General features: G+C 45.0%; 1 protein-coding gene across 1 annotated transcript in view; it reads left to right on the top strand.

The window, feature by feature from the left end:
* Positions 1-20912, top strand: part of LOC138648611 (mucin-5AC-like) — a 94409-nt gene that overhangs the window by 25208 nt on the left and 48289 nt on the right. Inside the window, exons 10-12 of the mRNA XM_069738399.1 lie at positions 12028-12166; positions 13926-14036; positions 14139-14208. Coding sequence (XP_069594500.1) covers positions 12028-12166; positions 13926-14036; positions 14139-14208 — 320 coding nt within the window. The remainder of the gene's footprint in view (positions 1-12027; positions 12167-13925; positions 14037-14138; positions 14209-20912) is intronic.

Genomic DNA, 20912 nt, shown 5'->3' with positions numbered 1-20912 from the left:
TGGTGTGGATACTGTGGTGGACAGGTTGCAGCAGATTTGGACTCAGGTAGTGGACAATTTGACCTTGTCCCAGGAGAAGGCTCAACTTTTCGCTAATCGCAGACGCCGTGTGGGTCCCCTACTTCGTGTTGGGGATCTGGTTTGGTTATCTTCTCGTCATATTCCTATAAAGGTTTCCTCTCCTAAGTTTAAACCTCGTTTTATTGGTCCGTATAGGATTTCTGAGGTTCTTAATCCTGTGTCTTTTCGTCTGACCCTCCCAGATTATTTTTCCATACATAACGTATTCCATAGGTCATTGTTGCGGAGATACGTGGCACCTATGGTTCCATCTGTTGAGCCTCCTGCCCCGATTTTGGTGGAGGGGGAATTGGAGTATATTGTGGAGAAGACTTTGGATTCTCGTGTTTCTAGACGGAAACTCCAGTATCTGGTTAAATGGAAGGGTTATGCTCAGGAAGATAATTCCTGGGTTTTTGCTTCTGATGTCCATGCTCCCGATCTTGTTCGTGCCTTTCATGTGGCTCATCCTGGTCGGCCTGGGGGATCTGGTGAGGGTTCGGTGACCCCTCCTCAAGGGGGGGTACTGTTGTGAATTCTGTGGCAGAGTTCACTCCTGTGGTCACAAGTGGTACTTCGGCTGATTCTCTCTGGGAGCTTCCGTTTGTGGAGGAAAGTGGTACTGCAGCTTCTGAGTTTCCTCCCTCAGGTGATCTGGTGAGCTCGTTAGCTGCTTCTCTACTTAACTCCACCTAATGCTTTGATCCATGCTTCCTGTCAATGTTCCAGTGTTGGACTTGTGTATCTCTGGATCATTCCTGTGGCCTGCTGCTCTGCATAGCTAAGTGCTTCTTTGCTATTTGTTGCTATTTTTTCTGTCCAGCTTGTCTATTTGTTTTGCTGGAAGCTCTGGGACGCAAGGGGTGTACCTCCGTGCCGTTAGTTCGGTACGGAGGGTCTTTTTGCCCCCTTTGCGTGGTTTTCTTTAGGGTTTTGTGTAGACCGCAAAGTTATCTTTCCTATCCTCGTTCTGTCTAGAATATCGGGCCTCACTTTGCTGAATCTATTTCATCCCTATGTTTGTCTTTTCATCTTACTCACAGTCATTATACGTGGGGGGCTGCCTTTTCCTTTGGGGTATTTTTCTGAGGCAAGGTAGGCTTATTTTTCAATCTTCAGGCTAGTTAGTTTCTCAGGCTGTGCCGAGTTGCATAGGTAGCGTTAGGCGCAATCCACAGCTGCCTCTAGTTGTGTTTGGAGAGGATCAGGGATTGCGGTCTGCAGAGTTCCCACGTCTCAGAGCTCGTTCGATTATTTTGGGTTATTGTCAGATCACTGTATGTGCTCTGATCGCTATGCACATTGTGTTCCTGAATTGCCTATCACAACAGACATCAGAGGCAAAGACCCAGGATTTATCTTCCTTAGCATAACCCTTCCACTTAACCAGATACTGGAGTTCCCGTCTAGAAACACGAGAATCCAAAATCTTCTCCACAATATACTCCAACTCCCCCTCCACCAAAACCGGGGCAGGAGGATCAACAGATGGAACCACGGGTGCCACGTATCTCCGCAACAATGACCTATGGAATACGTTATGTATGGAAAAAGAATCTGGAAGGGTCAGACGAAAAGACACAGGATTAAGAACCTCAGAAATCCTATACGGACCAATAAAACGAGGTTTAAACTTAGGAGAGGAAATCTTCATAGGAATATGACGAGAAGATAACCAAACCAAGTCCCCAACCCGAAGTCGGGGACCCACACAGCGTCTGCGATTAGCGAAACGTTGAGCCTTCTCCTGGGACAAGGTCAAATTGTCCACTACATGAGTCCAAATCTGCTGCAACCTGTCCACCACAGTATCCACACCAGGACAGTCCGAAGACTCAACCTGCCCTGAAGAGAAACGAGGATGGAACCCAGAGTTGCAGAAAAACGGTGAAACCAAGGTAGCCGAGCTGGCCCGATTATTAAGGGCGAACTCAGCCAAAGGCAAAAAGGACACCCAGTCATCCTGATCAGCAGAAACAAAGCATCTCAGATATGTTTCCAAGGTCTGATTGGTTCGTTCGGTCTGGCCATTAGTCTGAGGATGGAAAGCCGAGGAAAAAGACAAGTCAATGCCCATCCTACCACAAAAGGCTCGCCAAAACCTCGAAACAAACTGGGAACCTCTGTCAGAAACGATATTCTCTGGAATGCCATGTAAACGAACCACATGCTGGAAAAACAATGGCACCAAATCAGAGGAGGAAGGCAATTTAGACAAGGGTACCAAATGAACCATCTTAGAGAAGCGATCACAGACCACCCAAATGACTGACATCTTTTGAGAGACGGGAAGATCTGAAATAAAATCCATAGAGATATGTGTCCAAGGTCTCTTCGGGACCGGCAAGGGCAAAAGCAACCCACTGGCACGAGAACAGCAGGGCTTAGCCCGAGCACAAATCCCACAGGACTGCACAAAAGCACGCACATCCCGCGACAGAGATGGCCACCAAAAGGATCTAGCCACTAACTCTCTGGTACCAAAGATTCCAGGATGATCAGCCAACACCGAACAATGAACCTCAGCGATAACTTTATTCGTCCACCTATCAGGGACAAACAGTTTCTCCGCTGGGCAACGATCAGGTTTATCAGCCTGAAATTTTTGCAGCACCCGCCGCAAATCAGGGGAGATAGCAGACACAATTACTCCCTCTTTGAGGATACCCACCGGCTCAGATACACCCGGAGAGTCGGGCACAAAACTCCTAGACAGGGCATCCGCCTTCACATTTTTAGAGCCCGGAAGATACGAAATCACAAAGTCAAAACGGGCAAAAAACAACGACCAACGAGCTTGTCTAGGATTCAAGCGCTTGGCAGATTTGAGATAAGTCAAGTTCTTATGAACAGTCAAGACCACCACGCGATGCTTAGCTCCTTCAAGCCAATGACGCCACTCCTCGAATGCCCACTTCATGGCCAGCAACTCTGGATTGCCCACATCATAATTTCGCTCAGCAGGCGAAAACTTCCTGGAAAAGAAGGCGCATGGTTTCATCACTGAGCAATCAGAACTTCTCTGCGACAAAACGGCCCCTGCTCCAATCTCAGAAGCATCAACCTCAACCTGGAACGGAAGCGAAACATCTGGTTGACACAACACAGGGGCAGAAGAAAAACGACGCTTCAACTCTTGAAAAGCTTCCACAGCAGCAGAAGACCAATTGACCACATCAGCGCCTTTCTTGGTCAAATCGGTCAATGGTTTAGCAATACTAGAAAAATTGCAGATGAAGCGACGATAAAAATTAGCAAAGCCCAGGAACTTTTGCAGACTTTTCAGAGATGTCGGCTGAGTCCAATTATGGATGGCTTGGACCTTAACAGGGTCCATCTCGATAGTAGAAGGGGAAAAGATGAACCCCAAAAATGAAACCTTCTGGACACCAAAGATACACTTTGATCCCTTCACAAACAAAGAATTAGCACGCAGAACCTGAAACACCCTTCTGACCTGCTTCACATGAGACTCCCAATCATCCGAGAAGATCAAAATGTCATCTAAGTACACAATCAGGAATTTATCCAGGTACTCTCGGAAGATGTCATGCATAAAGGACTGAAACACTGATGGAGCATTGGCAAGTCCGAATGGCATTACAAGATACTCAAAATGGCCCTCGGGCGTATTAAATGCAGTTTTCCACTCATCGCCTCGCTTTATACGCACAAGATTATACGCACCACGAAGATCTATGTTGGTGAACCAACTAGCCCCCTTAATGCGAGCAAACAAATCAGATAATAATGGCAAGGGGTACTGAAATTTAACCGTGATCTTATTTAGAAGGCGGTAATCTATACAAGGTCTCAGTGAACCATCCTTCTTGGCTACAAAAAAGAACCCTGCTCCTAATGGCGACGATGACGGGCGAATATGCCCCTTCTCCAAGGACTCCTTCACATAACTCCGCATAGCGGTGTGCTCAGGCACCGATAGATTAAACAGTCGACCTTTTGGGAATTTACTACCAAGAATCAAATCGATAGCACAATCACAATCCCTATGCGGAGGTAGGGCATCGGACTTGGGCTCATCAAATACATCCCGGTAATCAGACAAGAACTCAGGAACCTCAGAAGGGGTGGATGAGGAAATAGTCAGAAATGGGACATCACCATGTACCCCCTGACAACCCCAGCTGGACACAGACATGGATTTCCAATCTAATACTGGATTATGGACTTGTAGCCATGGCAACCCCAACACGACCACATCATGCAGATTATGCAACACCAGAAAGCGAATAACCTCCTAATGTGCAGGAGCCATGCACATGGTCAACTGGGTCCAGTACTGAGGCTTATTCTTGGCCAAAGGCGAAGCATCAATTCCTCTCAATGGAATAGGACACAGCAAGGGCTCCAAGAAAAACCCACAACGCCTAGCATACTCCAAGTCCATCAAATTCAGAGCAGCGCCTGAGTCCACAAATGCCATGACAGAATACGATGACAAAGAGCAGATCAAGGTAACGGACAGAAGAAATTTTGACTGTACCATACCAATGGTGGCAGACCTAGCGAACCGCTTAGTGCGCTTAGGACAATCAGAGATAGCATGAGTGGAATCACCATAGTAGAAACACAGCCCATTCAGACGTCTATGTTCTTGCCGTTCAACTCTGGTCCAAGTCCTATCGCACTGCATAGGCTCAGATTTAAGCTCAGGTAATACCGCCAAATGGTGCACAGATCTACGCTCGCGCAAGCGTCGACCAATCTGAATGGCCAAAGACATAGACTCATTCAGACCAGCAGGCATAGGAAATCCCACCATGACATCCTTAAGGGCTTCAGAGAGACCTTTTCTGAAAATATCTGCGAGCGCACCTTCATTCCACTGAGTGAGTACAGACCACTTTCTAAATTTCTGACAATATACCTCTATATCATCCTGACCCTGACACAGAGCCAGCAAATTCTTCTCTGCCTGATCCACTGAATTAGGCTCATCGTACAGCAATCCGAGCGCCAGAAAAAACGCATCAATATTACTCAATGCAGGATCCCCTGGCGCCAGGGAAAATGCCCAGTCCTGAGGATCGCCACGCAAAAAAGAAATAACAATCCTCACTTGTTGAACTGGATCACCAGAAGAGCGAGGTTTCAAGGCCAGATACAGTTTGCAATTATTTTTGAAATTCACAAACTTCGCTCTATCACCATAAAACAAATCAGGAATAGGAATTCTTGGTTCTAACATAGGCTTCTGAACCACCAAATCTTGAACCTTTTGTACATTTATAATGAGATTATCCAATGAAGAGCATAGACCCTGAATATCCATGTCCACACCTGTGTCCTGAATTACCCAAATGTCTAGGGGAAAAAAAAGGCAAAACACAGTGCACAAAAGAAAAAAAAATGGTCTCAGAACTTTTTTCCCTCTATTGGGAATCATTAGTACTTTTGGCTTCCAGTACTGTTATGGCTTGTAATTCAGTACCACAATGGACATAGAGGTCAGTGCACATACAGTGACCTGGCAATAACACAAAAAATAAGAACGAGCTCTGAGACGTGGGAACTCTGTTGACTGCAATCCCTAATCCTCTCCAACACAACTAGAGGCAGCCGTGGATTGCGCCTAACGCTGCCTATGCAACTCGGCACGGCCTGAGAAACTAGCTAGCCTGAAGATGGAAAATAAGCCTACCTTGCCTCAGAGAAATACCCCAAAGGAAAAGGCAGCCCCCACATATAATGACTGTGAGTTAAGATGAAAAGACAAACGTAGAGATGAAATAGATTTAGCAAAGTGAGGCCCAACTTCCTGAACAGAGCGAGGATAGAAAAGGCAACTTTGCGGTCAACACAAAACCCTACAAAATCCACGCAAAGGGGGCAAAAAGACCCTCCGTACCGAACTAACGGCATGGAGGTACACCCTCTGCGTCCCAGAGCTTCCAGCTAGCAGAAAAAACAAACAGACAAGCTGGAATAGAAAAAACAGCAAACAAATAGCAAAGAAGAACTTAGCCATGCAGATCAGCAGGCCACAGGAACACTCCAGGAGGAAACAGGTCCAACACTAGAACATTGACTGGAAGCCAGGATCAAAGCACTAGGTGGAGTTAAATAGGGTAGCACCTAACAACTTCCCCATATCACCTGAGGAAGGAAACTCAGAAGCCGCAGTACCACTTTCCTCCACAAACGGAAGCTCACAGAGAGAATCAGCCGAAGTACCACCCGTGACCACAAGAGGGAGCTCTGCCACAGATTTCACAACAGGCTCCACTGCGGCTGGAGAAAAATGGGAGACCACAGCAGAGGTGGTTCGAGATCCCCCCTGTGCAGAGGGGGGAACTCGACACCTAACACACAGGGCCTGGCTCTAGACATAGCCAGCCAGGTGCACATAATCAGAACCTCTAGTGATAGTATTTAAAATGCATAAAAGCACAGTTTGACAGTTTTGTGCAACTCTGAAAAGAAGGACACCACTGAACAGATGCCAGATGGAGTCCAGAGTAACTCTACTGCCTCATGAAAGTGAATGGATCCCTTGGGGGGTTTATCTGAATCACATCACTCAAGAGATTTAGATGGAAACCCCAAAGTAAAGTGCTCACTATAGAATGCAGGATATATGTGATCCCAAATGTTATGTAAAATGTTCCCAATAAAATCATCAACTCAATCCACAAAAAAAACAAGTCCCCACCCAGGTCCATCATTTATTAACAGAAATATAGTGGGCTTTCACATTACTGGTAGTACAAAGGCTCTGTAAAAGTGCTATGTCTCCTCACCCCTAAAAAAATGCAGCAAATTCTTCACTCCCAAGTCCAAACACTTCTCCCTTCTGAGCCCCATGGTGTGCCAATACCACATTTGGCATTTCTGTAGCAATAAGAGCATGCCTAATTTACTGGTGCATGTCTCCAGAAGCATGAGCTGTGCATAACGTACTTGTCACTGCAATGTACTGGTCCCTTCAACGACAGTTTGCAATTTTCACTCTGCAACATCAGCTGCTGCTTGTTTCTGGAAAACACTTATGGAGTCAAAATCATCACTACACCTGTAGATAAATTCGCAAAGGAGTGCAATCTCCACAATGGGGTCACTCATGGGGGGATTCTGCTCTTCTGACATTTATGGGCTCTGTATATGGAGTCCGAAAATTATTCTACAATACTTTGTTCTCCAAGAATAGGGCTTCATCCCTCTCGAGTGTCTAAGCAATGTAGCTAAGCAGTACTGAACAGCCACATATAGGGTATTGTCACATTCAGCAGAAATTGTGTGATACATGTTGGCACCATTTTTACCAATTTCTCCATGAAAATGTAAAATCTGAGGCTAAAACAATTTTTTTGTTGTAAAAATGTAATTATTTTTTCTTTACTACCCAAAGGTATAAAATTCTGCGACCGACCTGTGGTGTCAATATAACAACTGCACCCCTAGATGAATTTATTGAGAGGTGTAGTTAATAAAATAGGGTCACTCATGTGGTTTTCTGCTGTTCTGGAACCCCAGGGCTCTGCCAATGTAACATGGCCCCCTCCAACTAGTGCAGCAACATCTGCAGTGTAATATGGCACTCTTTCCCTTTTGAGCTTTGCACTCTGCCTCAAAAAAGTTTTCAACCAAATATGAGATATTGATATACTCAAGAGAAATTGCATAACAAATTGTAATGTTCGTTTTCTCCTATTACCCCTTTTGAAAATTGCAAACGTGGGGTCAAAGCAACATGTTAGTGGAAAAAATAGTAATATTTCATCTACTTAGCTCAATTTTATACAAGTTTGTGAATCGCCTGAGGTTTAAAAATACTCACTGATCACCTGTTAGGATTTCTGCTGTTTTGGCATCTCAGGAACTCTTCAAATATGACATGGTATTCGCAACCTATTCAAGTCAAAATAGAGTTCATTCACTTTCCAGCCCTACCATGTGCCCAAGCAGTAGTTTTCTGTTTTTTTTTGTTTTAAATTGATGCTAAAACAACATTTTTGTGGGAAAAATTTGATGTTTTATTCTCATGGCTCAACCTTATACATTTCTGTGAACTACCTGGAGGTTCACCACATACCTGGATAAATTCCTTGAGTGGCGTAGTTTACAAAATGGGGTAATTTGAGGGAGTTTCCACTGTTTAGGCACCTCAGAGAATTTTCATATGCGATATGGCGGCCACTATCGATTCCAGCCAATTTTGGAATTCTAAAAGTCAAATGGTGCTCCTTCCCTTCCAAGCCCTGCCGTGTGCCCAAACAGTAGTTTTCCTCCACATATGTGGTATTGGTGCATTGAGTACAAATTGCTCAACTGATTTTGGGGTCCATTTTTTGTTGTTACCCTTGTGAAAAAAAATTGGGGCTAAAATAACTTTTTGTTGGAAAAATGTGTTTTTTAATTTTCACAATTCAACGTTATACAATTATGTGAAGCCTCTGAGGGTTCAAGGTGCTCAAAACACATGTAGATAAATTCCTTGAGGGGTCTAGTTTCCAAAATGGGGTAATTTTTGGGGGTTTCCACTGTTTAGGCACATCGCGGCCCTACAAACGCGACATCGCATCCGCTATCGATTCCAGACAATTTCCAAAACTCAAACGGTGCTCCTACCCTTCCGCGCTCTGCTGTGCATTCAAACAATAGTTTTCCACCACATATGGGATATTGGCGTATTCAGGAGAAATCGCACAAAAAACTTTTTGGTGTCTTTTCTCCTGTTACCCTTGTGAAAATGAAAAATTTGGGGCTAAAGTAAAATTTTTGTGGGAAAAAGTTAAATGTTCATTTTTTTCCTTCCACATTCCATTAATTTATGTGAAGCACCTGAAGGGTTAATAAACTTTTTGAATGTGGTTTTGAGCACCTTGAGGGGTGCAGTTTTTAGAATGCTGTCATTTTTGGGTACTTTCTGTCATATAGGCCCCTCAAAGTCACTTCAGTAAAAAAATGGTTTTGTTATGAGAAATGAGAAATTGCTGATCAACTTCTAACTATGCAAAAAAAACATTAAGTTTAAAAAATTGTGCTGATGTAAAGTAGACATGTGGGAAATATTATTTATCAACTATTTTACGTGACATAACTCTCTGGTTTAAGGGCAAAAAAAGATTAAAAGTTTGAAAAATGTGAAATATTCTAAATTTTATCCAAATTTTCAATATTTTCAGAAATTAATGCAAGCTATACAGAACAAATGTTACCATTATCATGAAGTACAATATATCATGAAAAGCAATCTCAGAATCACTGTGATACGTTGAAGTGTTCCAGAGTTATTACCGCATAAAGTGACGTTGGTCAGAGTTGTAAAAATTGGCCTGGTTTACAAAGCCAAAAACAGGCTCTGGTGGAAAAGGGTTTCAATTCCCGGCATTTATATCTTATACTATGGGGCCGTGGAAAAGTCTGATATTTTTCTCGGGCAAAGCCAGTCTGGGGAAAAATTGCTGCATTCACGAGTTATGTCCGATATTTGAATAGCACTCGGTTATGAAAGTCAATGAGTGCGTGGAAAACATCGAACTGCGCACAAATGTCATCTGAGGGTGGTCCGATTTCCACAGACTGACAAAATTGAGAAGATGGAGGAATTAATTTTTCCATCTTCTCCCCATCCAGGAGAGTCAGATCACCCGATCAGAGTTTTAGTAGAGTGTGATGTGCATAATTAACTTGATTGTCTCTGATGAGAGAATATACAGCAGTGTGGCTCTAGCAATAAGAGAAGTCTGGCAACAGAGAGAAAATTAAGTTTTATTTTCCCTGCAGCCACCCGCCTGCAGTCATGGGGTGGAGCAGGGAGCAACTACAGTTATTGCACACACGCTGCAGAGCAATCTGTCAGTCAATATGCTAGGAAGTGGTTATAGCAACTGCTCACTGTGTAGTGAGCAATCATTGTAGCTGCTCTCTCCATTGCCCCAGTGATTGGAAGCAAGTGGCTTCTGGGAGAATAAAACTTCATTTTCTACTTCTAGAATGCCGATCTACTAGTGTTTAAATGCTATTTACGTGCAGGTCAACCCAATATCTGCAGATAAATAGTGTTTCTCTAAGTGAAGGGTTCTCTGGAAATAATGATGGTCAAACAACCTGCAGTTTCCACTAGAGGGAGTGTTCCTCATACTATAGAAAAATTATCTCCATCATGAAATATATATGGTATGCGGTAATCATGTTGGTGGCTGCAAGTAGCCAGAATGTAATATCTTAGCAGGATATTTGGAGCTTTGTTTCAGATAAACAATGCTCAAACAATTATAAAGGTTTACTAAGAAAGCCTTTCCATACAACACTGTACTGGTCAAAGTTTTACATTCATGTTAAAGAGGTTTCCCCATGAACAAAGTACACTTTAATCAATTGATCTTGGAATAATAAAAAGTTCCACAATTGGATGTGTTTAAAAAAGTTCCTGTGCTGAGATAATCTTATAAATGTGCCCCTTCTGTGTACTGTATAATGGCTAGGTCTGACCGTACAGGATCATCATAGCCTGATCATACCACAACTTCTGGGCAGGGGAGAGAGAAAGAGTATAGAGACACGACAGCATAGGATCACAGCTGATTCTTTCTGTGAGGTAACACAATGTGCAAAAACAGGCAGTGAAATGTTTTACCTCACAGAGAGAATGAACTGTGACCCCATGCTGTCCTGTCTGTGGAGCGCCCCCATGGGGCCGTGGGGCACTCGGTAGCGGGTCCTTCGGTTCACAGGGGGTATGTCACGGTGGCTGACCCGGTCCGTGGCCCTGGGACGTCCGTCTAAAAGGGAAAGGTCTTTAAAGGGATAAAGTTTGTGTTTGTGACGCCACCTGTGGTATTCGATCAGGGTGACCGACACTGCTTTAAGGGGTCCACTGGGGTGATGTTATGGCAGCTAGATGGTATACCTTCCCACAGGTGAAGTATGTTCCCAGGGCTTCCCAGTGTGTAGATGGTAGTATGGTGAGAGGCGCAGAGAAGAACGAGGACAGAAGGTTGCAGTCTCTTTACCTCTACTGAAGACTTCAGCATCCACAGTCCAGGGCACGAGATTACAGGGCAGGCAGATTCCGGTATCGGTGTTATGTCTCTCTCTCTGTCCCCCGGATAAGATAGGGCAAACCCGTATGTGGCTTGAGGCGGTTTATAGGAACTCTATCATTCCCCAGCCACTAAGGGGTGCCAACTTGGCTCCTGGGTGTAGGGCGGACAGGTAACGTGAAATTAGCTGTCCTGCCGGTCTCTGGAGCAAGGCATAAAGGGTCATTGCTCCCTCGGTGTTCCGGGTACCGGGATTAGGCGCCTCAGAAGGAGGCAGCCTGTGTAGGGCTGGTACCCTTCTGATATCCACTCCTTTGCTACGACTTCTTTGCACGCTCGCTGCAATACAGTTCTGCCTTCGATGTCTCTTTCTAGGAGCTGCAGCTCTGAGGGCATGCACAGCTCCATGTCCTTCTGTCTCGATCTTTGACAGGATCCCACCCCTGCCAGGGACTAACTACCTGAGCGAAGCTCAGCCAGCAACTAACTAGCTTTCCCTACAGGTCACCAGTTTTATCTAAGTGTGGGGAGTGACCTAATAAATAGGAGTAAGAGCTCCCCCTGGTGGCCTGGAGTGTGAAATGTGTTGCATGTTTGTGATACCTGGATGCAGTTGTCCAAACGTAACATCACTCTCCCCTAGAGGAGAATGATATTACTGCAACAACCAGGACCCTGGGGCACTGCATCTGTATACTCTTTTCGGCCCTTCACTGTCCAGGAGATGTGGTATTATCAAACCATGTCCATGTATGATCAGACACAGCCATTACACAATACACAGCAGGGGACACATTTATAAGATTATCTCAGGAGAGGAACATTTTTTTAACACATCCAATTGTGGAAGTTATCATTATTACAAGACCTATTGATTAAAATGAACTTTGGTTATGGGACAATCCCTTTAAGTGTTTTGGATTGTAAGAGACAGTATAAAATGCTGTTGTTTTCCCATCAGCACTTGCTCAGCTGGCAAATGGAGCTGCTTAGAAAAGGCTTGTCCAGGATCCTGCTCAGTTGAGGGAGGATCTCATATCACCTCTTTTGATTTTACACATTACACATTTCACGGAGACTGCAGCTATGTTCTATCTAAGGTAAGGAAGAAATTATCAAAATTCAAGATTATGTAATTATGCATTAAAGGATCACCAGAAAATAAAAATAAAGGTTGATGGGCCTTCGGATCAACACAATGATGACTTACAGAAGCACCCCTTGTCTCATCAATTTTTTTTATCCTCTTGATATAGTTCAGTCATAAACAGCACTGTGTTCTTACAATTGCTCTTTTTTGCCTTTCTACCCAGTTAAGTCTTCTCTTTTCTATTAAGTCTATGACATCACGTGATTAAAAACTGATTAGCTGAATCCTTCTAAGCTCTATTCAGAAACAGGAGGTCAATATTGTCTGCACAAGTCAAGTGTCACGGCAACAGTTTATGACAAGGGGAGGGATAAACTGGTTCAGAAGTGAAAGAGGGGAATAACAAATGCAGGAACAAGATATTTCCTGTTTCTAAATAGAGCAAAAAAAATAGATTATCTGGGTAGAAAGACAAAATGAGCAATTGTGAGTACACAGATGGGGATGTCGAGAAACACATTGGTAGATCAGTAGAGCAGAGTTTATTTTCCCTTGAATGGAGTTGAGTACAAGGCAAAATGTACAAATAATCTTTTGTGCCTGAACACGCAAGAGGCCACAGAAATCCTAGATGTACCATGGCTTCTTAGTTCTCCTGATCAGTTGGAGTCCTCAGGTCAATTGGGCACGTCAGTAGTCTCTGGCCACTGGGCAGCAGATTTATGAATCTCCTAACTTCTAGAATTCCTGGCACGGCTTTTCATTAGCCAGGCTGGTGCGACTTCAGAAAATAAAAAATTCACAAGCTCCCTTCCAGTGACCAGAGGACCTTGCCAATGGAAAGGAATTCCGCAAATCGATCTGCCTATCTCTACTTGGACATTACATGACTATAATCACTATGGTTAAGGGCAGACCTGAGCAAACTACAGTTTCTGGTCCACATGCGGAGATTTGGCTGTTCATGACTGACCAATAGACCAGGAGAGCCAAAGGGTGGAAGATCAAAGATAAAATGTAGCTATAAGCAGCAGTGCAGCTCCTCATCATAACAGTGCATTCCTGACCTCCGTAGACACATACACCTAACCCTTAGACACTGGTCAGGTGGGTATATCGCATTGAACGACAATGGAAAAGGCAAGAGAAGAGGGTGAGAATGGAATCAAAACAAAAGGCGGGAAAAAGATGGTGGGATTGTGACAAAAAAATAGATAGAGAAAAGAATCAGGACTGTGGTAGAGAACACGGGAAAGATCATAGTAACTATCACATCTGATCAAGGTACATCTATATATATGATTTATATGATACCTAAAGGGGCCATTTTATCTCAAATGTAATTCATTCCTCACTGCAATTTGTTTGTAAAAAAACAAACCACGCTGTACTCAACGTCCGGGGATCCACTGGAGAGTCTCTGCTACTCCTGATATGTGGCATTAGCTGCCGCAACAATGTCATCTTGACAGCACAGCAGCCAATCAATGAGCTAAGTGGGACATTCCCATAGAAGGATTGTCGAGCTCTGAGTGGCTGAGATCATTGATTGGCTACCGCGATGTTGACGTGATGCCAGGACCAGGCACTGAGACCTACTAGTGGATCCAGGGAAGGTGAGAACAGTGGGTTTTTTTACAAAATGCTGCAACAAATTATGTTTGAAAGTGAGCAAATCCTTTAAGATTATGAATTATATTGTTTTAACCAAGTTTCTTGTGTACACCACATCTTCATCCTCGGTGCTTTGAGTATTTCTCTCTCGTTAGACATGTTATAACAGCTCATTCAGTGTGTTGGGAGAACTTCGCAAGTGTGGTCTGACAGACACCGAGACCTGCCTGAAGAGTGTGACCCTCATCTTAAATTACGGGAAAGATGTAAGTTGAGCTAGTCTACATAATAGTGTAAAATTAAAGATTAATGGAAATTCTTATTAATTGTATTTTTTGTACAATAACATTTATACTCTGTTGTTGCAGTTGATTTATGTAAAGCCCTGTGGCAGTGTATATGTGAATTCACTCTACACACAGTTGCCAATCTCATCAGGTATGTTGGACCTCTGTTCCAATGCCCAGGCAGACACTTACTGAATAGAGACCATACTCTCAAATAAGAATATGTTTAAAAGACTTGTCTCAGAACAAGCATTCATGGCATGGAGCTTGGATATTTTATTTATTTTACTTATAATATAGTTCCATCATATTTCAGAGCACTTTACAAACAGTTTGACTGTCCCTATCAGGGCTCGCAATCTAAATTCCCTATGAGAAGGGTTGGACTGGCCTACAGGAGAAGAGGTTAATCCTCTGGTGGGCCCCTATACAGAAATGGGCCTTTTACTTATTTTTTATAAGTAGTAGTTGGCACAATAAATTTATTCACTATAAACAGACATTAGCAGCATTTCTTCTTCATCATCATTATCATCATCATTATTATTATTAGCATTTATTTTTAGAGCACCATTGGTTTCATGAGAACCAACGGTGCTGTACAACAGAAGGGGGTTACATTCAGCATACAAATATAAATTACAATGAATAAATTAGCAATGACAGACTGGTAAAGAGGGGGAGAGGACCCTGCCCTTGAGGGATTTCAGTCTACAGAGTAATGGGGAAGGAGACAGTAGGTAGGGGGTTGCGGCAGCTCCATTGGTGGTGAGGTGACAGAGAGGTCACTGCAGGCGGCAAGCTTTTTGGAAGAGATGGGATTTCAAGTTCCATCTGAAGGTTCCACATATGGTAGATAATCCGACATAATTCCAGAAGATGGTGGATATTCGAGAGAAGTCTCGGAAGTAGAGTTGAGCGACCTTGACCTTTTTAGAGTCGAGCCGGGTTTTGCGAAACCCGACTATGTCCAAAGTCGGGTCGAGTGAAATCGGCCGATTATGACGTAAAGTCGGGATCGACCGAAACACGAAACCCAATGCAAGTCAATGGGGCAGCATAGTCGGCAGTGAGTGGGGGCCAGGAAAACACCTAGAGTGGCCATTTTAATGTCAAAACCATCCATTCTTCTTAATGAAGCTTGTCAAGCGTAATTTACCTTATAATAATTGGAAGGCATTTGAAATTGGGGGTCATTTGGCTAAAGTTGTGGGGGGTAGGGCTGGTTCAAGTAATTAGTGGGCCCAGGAAATCTGGACCACGTCACGGCAGTGGAGCAGGGAGAGGTAAGTATTTCAACTTTGCAAGTGCTGTGAACCTGAGCAAGCAGGGGGGGCCCACTCGTTGGCATTGGCACTGGCACAGGGCCCCTCAAAGTACAGCGGTGTGTTTGCACGGCGGGGGCGCCTCCCACCGGCAGCAACACTTTTGCGTACTATGAGAGGCCCTGTGCCAGTGACGTCGCCAACTAGTATTCCTCCCCCCACCTGATGAAGGAACCTGCACTTTCATCTGCACCTTCCTCTTTGTCCCCGTGTAAGGTGGTATGGTATGCGGGAAGAGCAACCTGACTTTCAGCAGGGTCACAATGTTGTTGTGTAGCGTGCACGGGGAATGTTGCGTTATGGGTCAATGTACCAGCAGACTCATCTATCACTGGCTGGGCAATGGGCACGATGAAGTGGAAACACAGATATAGGCCCAAAGAAGAAAGTGGGCTAAATGCAGTTCAAAATTGGTAACACAGGAATAACCAGGGGGCATTGCAGTGGAGGACAACTGGAATGAGAGGCTGACACAGAGAGTAGGGCCAAATCAGTAAGTAGTCGAAATGCAGTTCAAAATTGGCAACCGTAGTAAACAGGCGGCACAGCTTTGTTCAGTGGAGGAGAACAGCAAGGAGTGGCAGACACCGATAGTAGGCCCCAAACCAACTAGTACGCCAAATGCAGTTGTTCCATTTAACCACAATTTAATGAGAGCCTGAAGATAGAAGCTCAGGAAAGGCAACCTGGGGAACACCTTGGAGTGTAACACACCATCTCTCTCCACCCCATACCCATTTTGTATGGCCTAATGCAGTGTACTTTTCTACAACTACTAAACGAGAGTCGGAAGACCGAAGCAATGGCAAGGAAACCTAGGGAACACCTTAGAGTGTAACACACCCTCTCTCTACACCCCATACCCAATTTGAAGGCCTAATGCAGTGTAGTTTCCAAGAACTACTAAACGAGAGCCGGAAGATCGAAGCTCAGGAAAGGCAACCTGGGGAACACCTTGGAGTGTAACACACCCTCTCGCTACACCCCATACCCAATTTGAAGGCCTAATGCAGCGTAGTTTCCAACAACTACTAAACGAGAGCCGGAAGATCGAAGCTCAGGAAAGGCAACCTGGGGAACACCTTGGAGTGTAACAAACCCTCTCTCTACACCCCATACCCAATTTGTAGGCCTAATGCAGCGTAGTTTCCGACAACTACTAAACGAGAGCATGAAGATCGAAGCTCAGGAAAGGCAACCTGGGGAACACCTTGGAGTGTAACACACCCTCTCTCTACACCCCATACCCAATTTGTAGGCCTAATGCAGCGTAGTTTCCGACAACTACTAAACGAGAGCCGGAATATCGAAGCTCAGGAAAGGCAACCTGGGGAACACCTTGGAGTGTAACACACCCTCTCTCTACGCCCCATACCCAATTTGTAGGCCTAATGCAGCGTAGTTTCCGACAACTACTAAACGAGAGCCGGAATATCGAAGCTCAGGAAAGGCAACCTGGGGAACACCTTGGAGTGTAACACACCCTCTCTCTACACCCCATACCCAATTTGAAGGCCTAATGCAGTGTAGTTTCCAAGAACTACTAAACGAGAGCCGGAAGATCGAAGCTCAGGAAAGGCAACCTGGGGAACACCTTGGAGTGTAACACACCCTCTCGCTACACCCCATACCCAATTTGAAGGCCTAATGCAGCGTAGTTTCCAACAACTACTAAACGAGAGCCGGAAGATCGAAGCTCAGGAAAGGCAACCTGGGGAACACCTTGGAGTGGAACACACCATCTCTCTACACCCCATACCCAATTTGAAGGCCTAATGCAGAGTAGTTTCCAAGAACTACTAAACGAGAGCCGGAAGATCGAAGCTCAGGAAAGGCAACCTGGGGAACACCTTGGAGTGTAACACAACGTCTCTCTACACGACGGAAGGGCTGATTCTTAGGAAGGAAGGCTGTTGGAAATAAGCATTGCGCGTCCGAGGGTGATTATATTCTTATTAGGTATATACTCACCCTCGGACGCGCCCTGCTTCTTTATTTGGAATGAATGTTTATTTGCAATGTGGTGTTGACTTTCTCTATTATTTTGGTAATTAATGATTTTATTATTTTCATTATTTTGCATCTTCTCGGCAATAATATAAAGAAGACGCGACAGGACAACACTCGGTGGATGCCATATGTGTGTTTTCAATTTAAAAAAACTTTCAGTTAACTACTTGCAGGAGAAAGTAATTGTAGCTGGTGGCCATTTTTAGTACTGTACCAGATTAGAGTTGTGTGTTTGTTTTTAATGTTAAAATGTCTGCATTTGATATCTCACCAGTATTTTCTTTTTTATAAGCAAAATACTTATTTTTATATTTTCTGATGTTGGTTCCAGGGGTACACGGCCAGCAGTGCCCTGGTCAGTGTAGTAGTAGTTGAAAGAATGGACCGCAGACAGGCATCGAAGGCCTAAAATAATAACACATGGCTGTAGGCAATTTTAAATTGGTTCCAGGGGTACACGGACAGCAGTGGTGTGGTCAGTGGAGGCCTAGTGGAAGGAGTGACCGCAGACAGGCATCGAAGGCCTAAAATAATAACACATGGCTGTAGGCAATTTTAAATTGGTTCCAGGGGTACACGGGCAGCAGTGACCTGGTCAGTGTAGTAGTAGTTGAAAGAATGGACCGCAGACAGGCATCGAAGGCCTAAAATAAAAAAATTGGGCTGGCTGTAGGCAATTTTAAATTGGTTCCAGGGGTACACGGGCAGCAGTGGTGTGGTCAGTGGAGGCCTAGTGGAAGGAGTGACCGCAGACAGGCATCGAAGGCCTAAAATAATAACACATGGCTGTAGGCAATTTTAAATTGGTTCCAGGGGTACACGGGCAGCAGTGACCTGGTCAGTGTAGTAGTAGTTGAAAAAATGGACCGCAGACAGGCATCGAATGCCTAAAATAATAACACATGGCTGTAGGCAATTTTAAATTGGTTACAGGGGTACACGGACAGCAGTGACCTGGTCAGTGTAGTAGTAGTTGAAAGAATGGACCGCAGACAGGCATCGAAGGCCTAAAATAAAAAAATTGGGCTGGCTGTAGGCAATTTTAAATTGGTTCCAGGGGTACACGGACAGCAGTGGTGTGGTCAGTGGAGGCCTAGTGGAAGGAGTGACCGCAGACAGGCATCGAAGGCCTAAAATAATAACACATGGCTGTAGGCAATTTTAAATTGGTTCCAGGGGTACACGGACAGCAGTGACCTGGTCAGTGTAGTAGTAGTTGAAAGAATGGACCGCAGACAGGCATCGAAGGCCTAAAATAAAAAAATTGGGCTGGCTGTAGGCAATTTTAAATTGGTTCCAGGGGTACACGGGCAGCAGTGACCTGGTCAGTGTAGTAGTAGTTGAAAGAATGGACCGCAGACAGGCTTAGAAGGCCTAACATAACAAACTTGGGCTGGCTGTAGGCACTTTTAAATTGGTTCCAGGGGTACACGGGCAGCAGTGGTCTGGTCAGTGGAAGTCTAGTGGAAGGAGTGACCGCAGACAGGCTTCCAAGGCCTAACATAACAAACTTGGGCTGGCTGTAGGCACTTTTAAATTGGTTCCAGGGGTACACGGGCAGCAGTGGTCTGGTCAGTGGAAGTCTAGTGGAAGGAGTGACCGCAGACAGGCTTCCAAGGCCTAACATAACAAACTTGGGCTGGCTGTAGGCACTTTTAAATTGGTTCCAGGGGTACACGGGCAGCAGTGGTCTGGTCAGTGGAAGTCTAGTGGAAGGAGTGACCGCAGACAGGCTTCCAAGGCCTAACATAACAAACTTGGGCTGGCTGTAGGCACTTTTAAATTGGTTCCAGGGGTACACGGGCAGCAGTGGTCTGGTCAGTGGAAGTCTAGTGGAAGGAGTGACCGCAGACAGGCTTCGAAGGCCTAACATAACAAAATTGGGCTGGCTGTAGGCACTTTAAATTGGTTCCAGGGGTACATGGGCAGCAGTGTATGGTCAGTGGAAGTCTAGTGGAAGGAGTGACGGCAGACAGTCTTCGAAGGCCTAACATAACAAAATTGGGCTGACTGTAGGCACTTTTAAATTGGTTCCAGGGTAACACGGCCAGCAGTGGCCTGGTCAGTGTAGTAGTTGTAGAAAGAAGGGACCGCAGACAGGCTTCGAAGGCCTAACATAACAAAAATGTCAAAACAATGGTATTGTCAGTGCCAGGCATTGAAGGATGTCAGCGGCTAGACTACACATTGGTGAAGCTGTGAGAGATAATTTTGCTAGTGGTAGAGCACTGTTTGAGCTGGGGGGGGGAACTGTCTTGTGGCCGGCGGTACAGGCACAGGGCCCCTCATATTACAACGGTGTGTCTGACGTTGGGTGCGCACCACCACCGCCAGAGACACTTTATTGTACTATGAGGGACCCAGTGGCAGTGCCGTCGACCAAAAGCGGCCACACCCACCTCTTCAGACAAACAGCACTCTCAAGGGTCCAAGCGCAAAGTGGCGATAGCACGGCCCCGTGTGGGGAGTTTGGCCATTTCGTGAGGTGGAAACATGTCGTATGCTGGACAATCAGGTGAAGAAAATTACGAGATTGGAAAAGTCATTCAGAATAGTCCACAGGCAAGACCTTTTCATAGGAAAGCTAGGTGTCAGCCGGGCAGGGTGGGGCAAAAGATTTTGAAATCCAGTTGTGGTTCATTTTAATGAAGGTTAGATCATCTACATTTTGGGTAGCCAGACGAGTCCTTTTTTCTGTTAGTATTGAACCTGCAGCACTGAATACTCTTTCTGATAGGACACTAGCTGCCGGGCAAGCAAGCTCCTGCAATGCATATTCTGCCAATTCTGGCCAGGTGTCTAATTTGGATGCCCAGTAATCAAATGGGAATGACGGTTGAGGGAGAACGTCGATAAGGGATGAAAAATAGTTTGTAACCATACTGGACAAATGTTGTCTCCTGTCACTTTGAATTGATGCTGCAGTACCTGTCCTGTCTGCGGTCATAGAAAAATCACTCCACAACCTGGTCAGAAAACCCCTCTGTCCAACGCCACTTCTGATTTCTGCCCCTCTAACACCTCTGGTCTGCTGGCCCCTGGAGCTCGTGTGAGAACGATCACGGGCGCTGTGTGCAGGGAATGCCAGAAGCAAACGGTCAACAAGAGTTGATTGTTTTGTTGCTAATATTAGTTCCAAGTTCTCATGTGGCATAATATTTTGCAATTTGCCTTTATAGCGAGGATCAAGGAGGCAGGCCAACCAGTAATCGTCATCGTTCATCATTTTTGTAATGCGTGTGTCCCTTTTGAGGATACGCAAGGCATAATCCGCCATGTGGGCCAAAGTTCCCGTTGTCAAATCTGCGGTTGTGCTTGGTTGAGGGGCAGTTGCAGGCAAATCTACGTCACTTGTGTCCCTCAAAAAACCAGAACCCGGCCTTGCCACGCCACCAATTTCCCGTGCCCCCGGGAAAGCTTCCTCATTAAAAATATACTCATCCCCATCATCCTCCTCATCCTCCACCTCCTCTTCGCCCGGTACCTCGTCATGTACACTGCCCTGACCAGACAATCGCTG

This window comes from Ranitomeya imitator, chromosome 9, assembly GCF_032444005.1.
Source record: "Ranitomeya imitator isolate aRanImi1 chromosome 9, aRanImi1.pri, whole genome shotgun sequence".
Taxonomy (NCBI): domain Eukaryota; kingdom Metazoa; phylum Chordata; class Amphibia; order Anura; family Dendrobatidae; genus Ranitomeya; species Ranitomeya imitator.
This window is presented reverse-complemented; position numbering and strand designations above follow the sequence as displayed.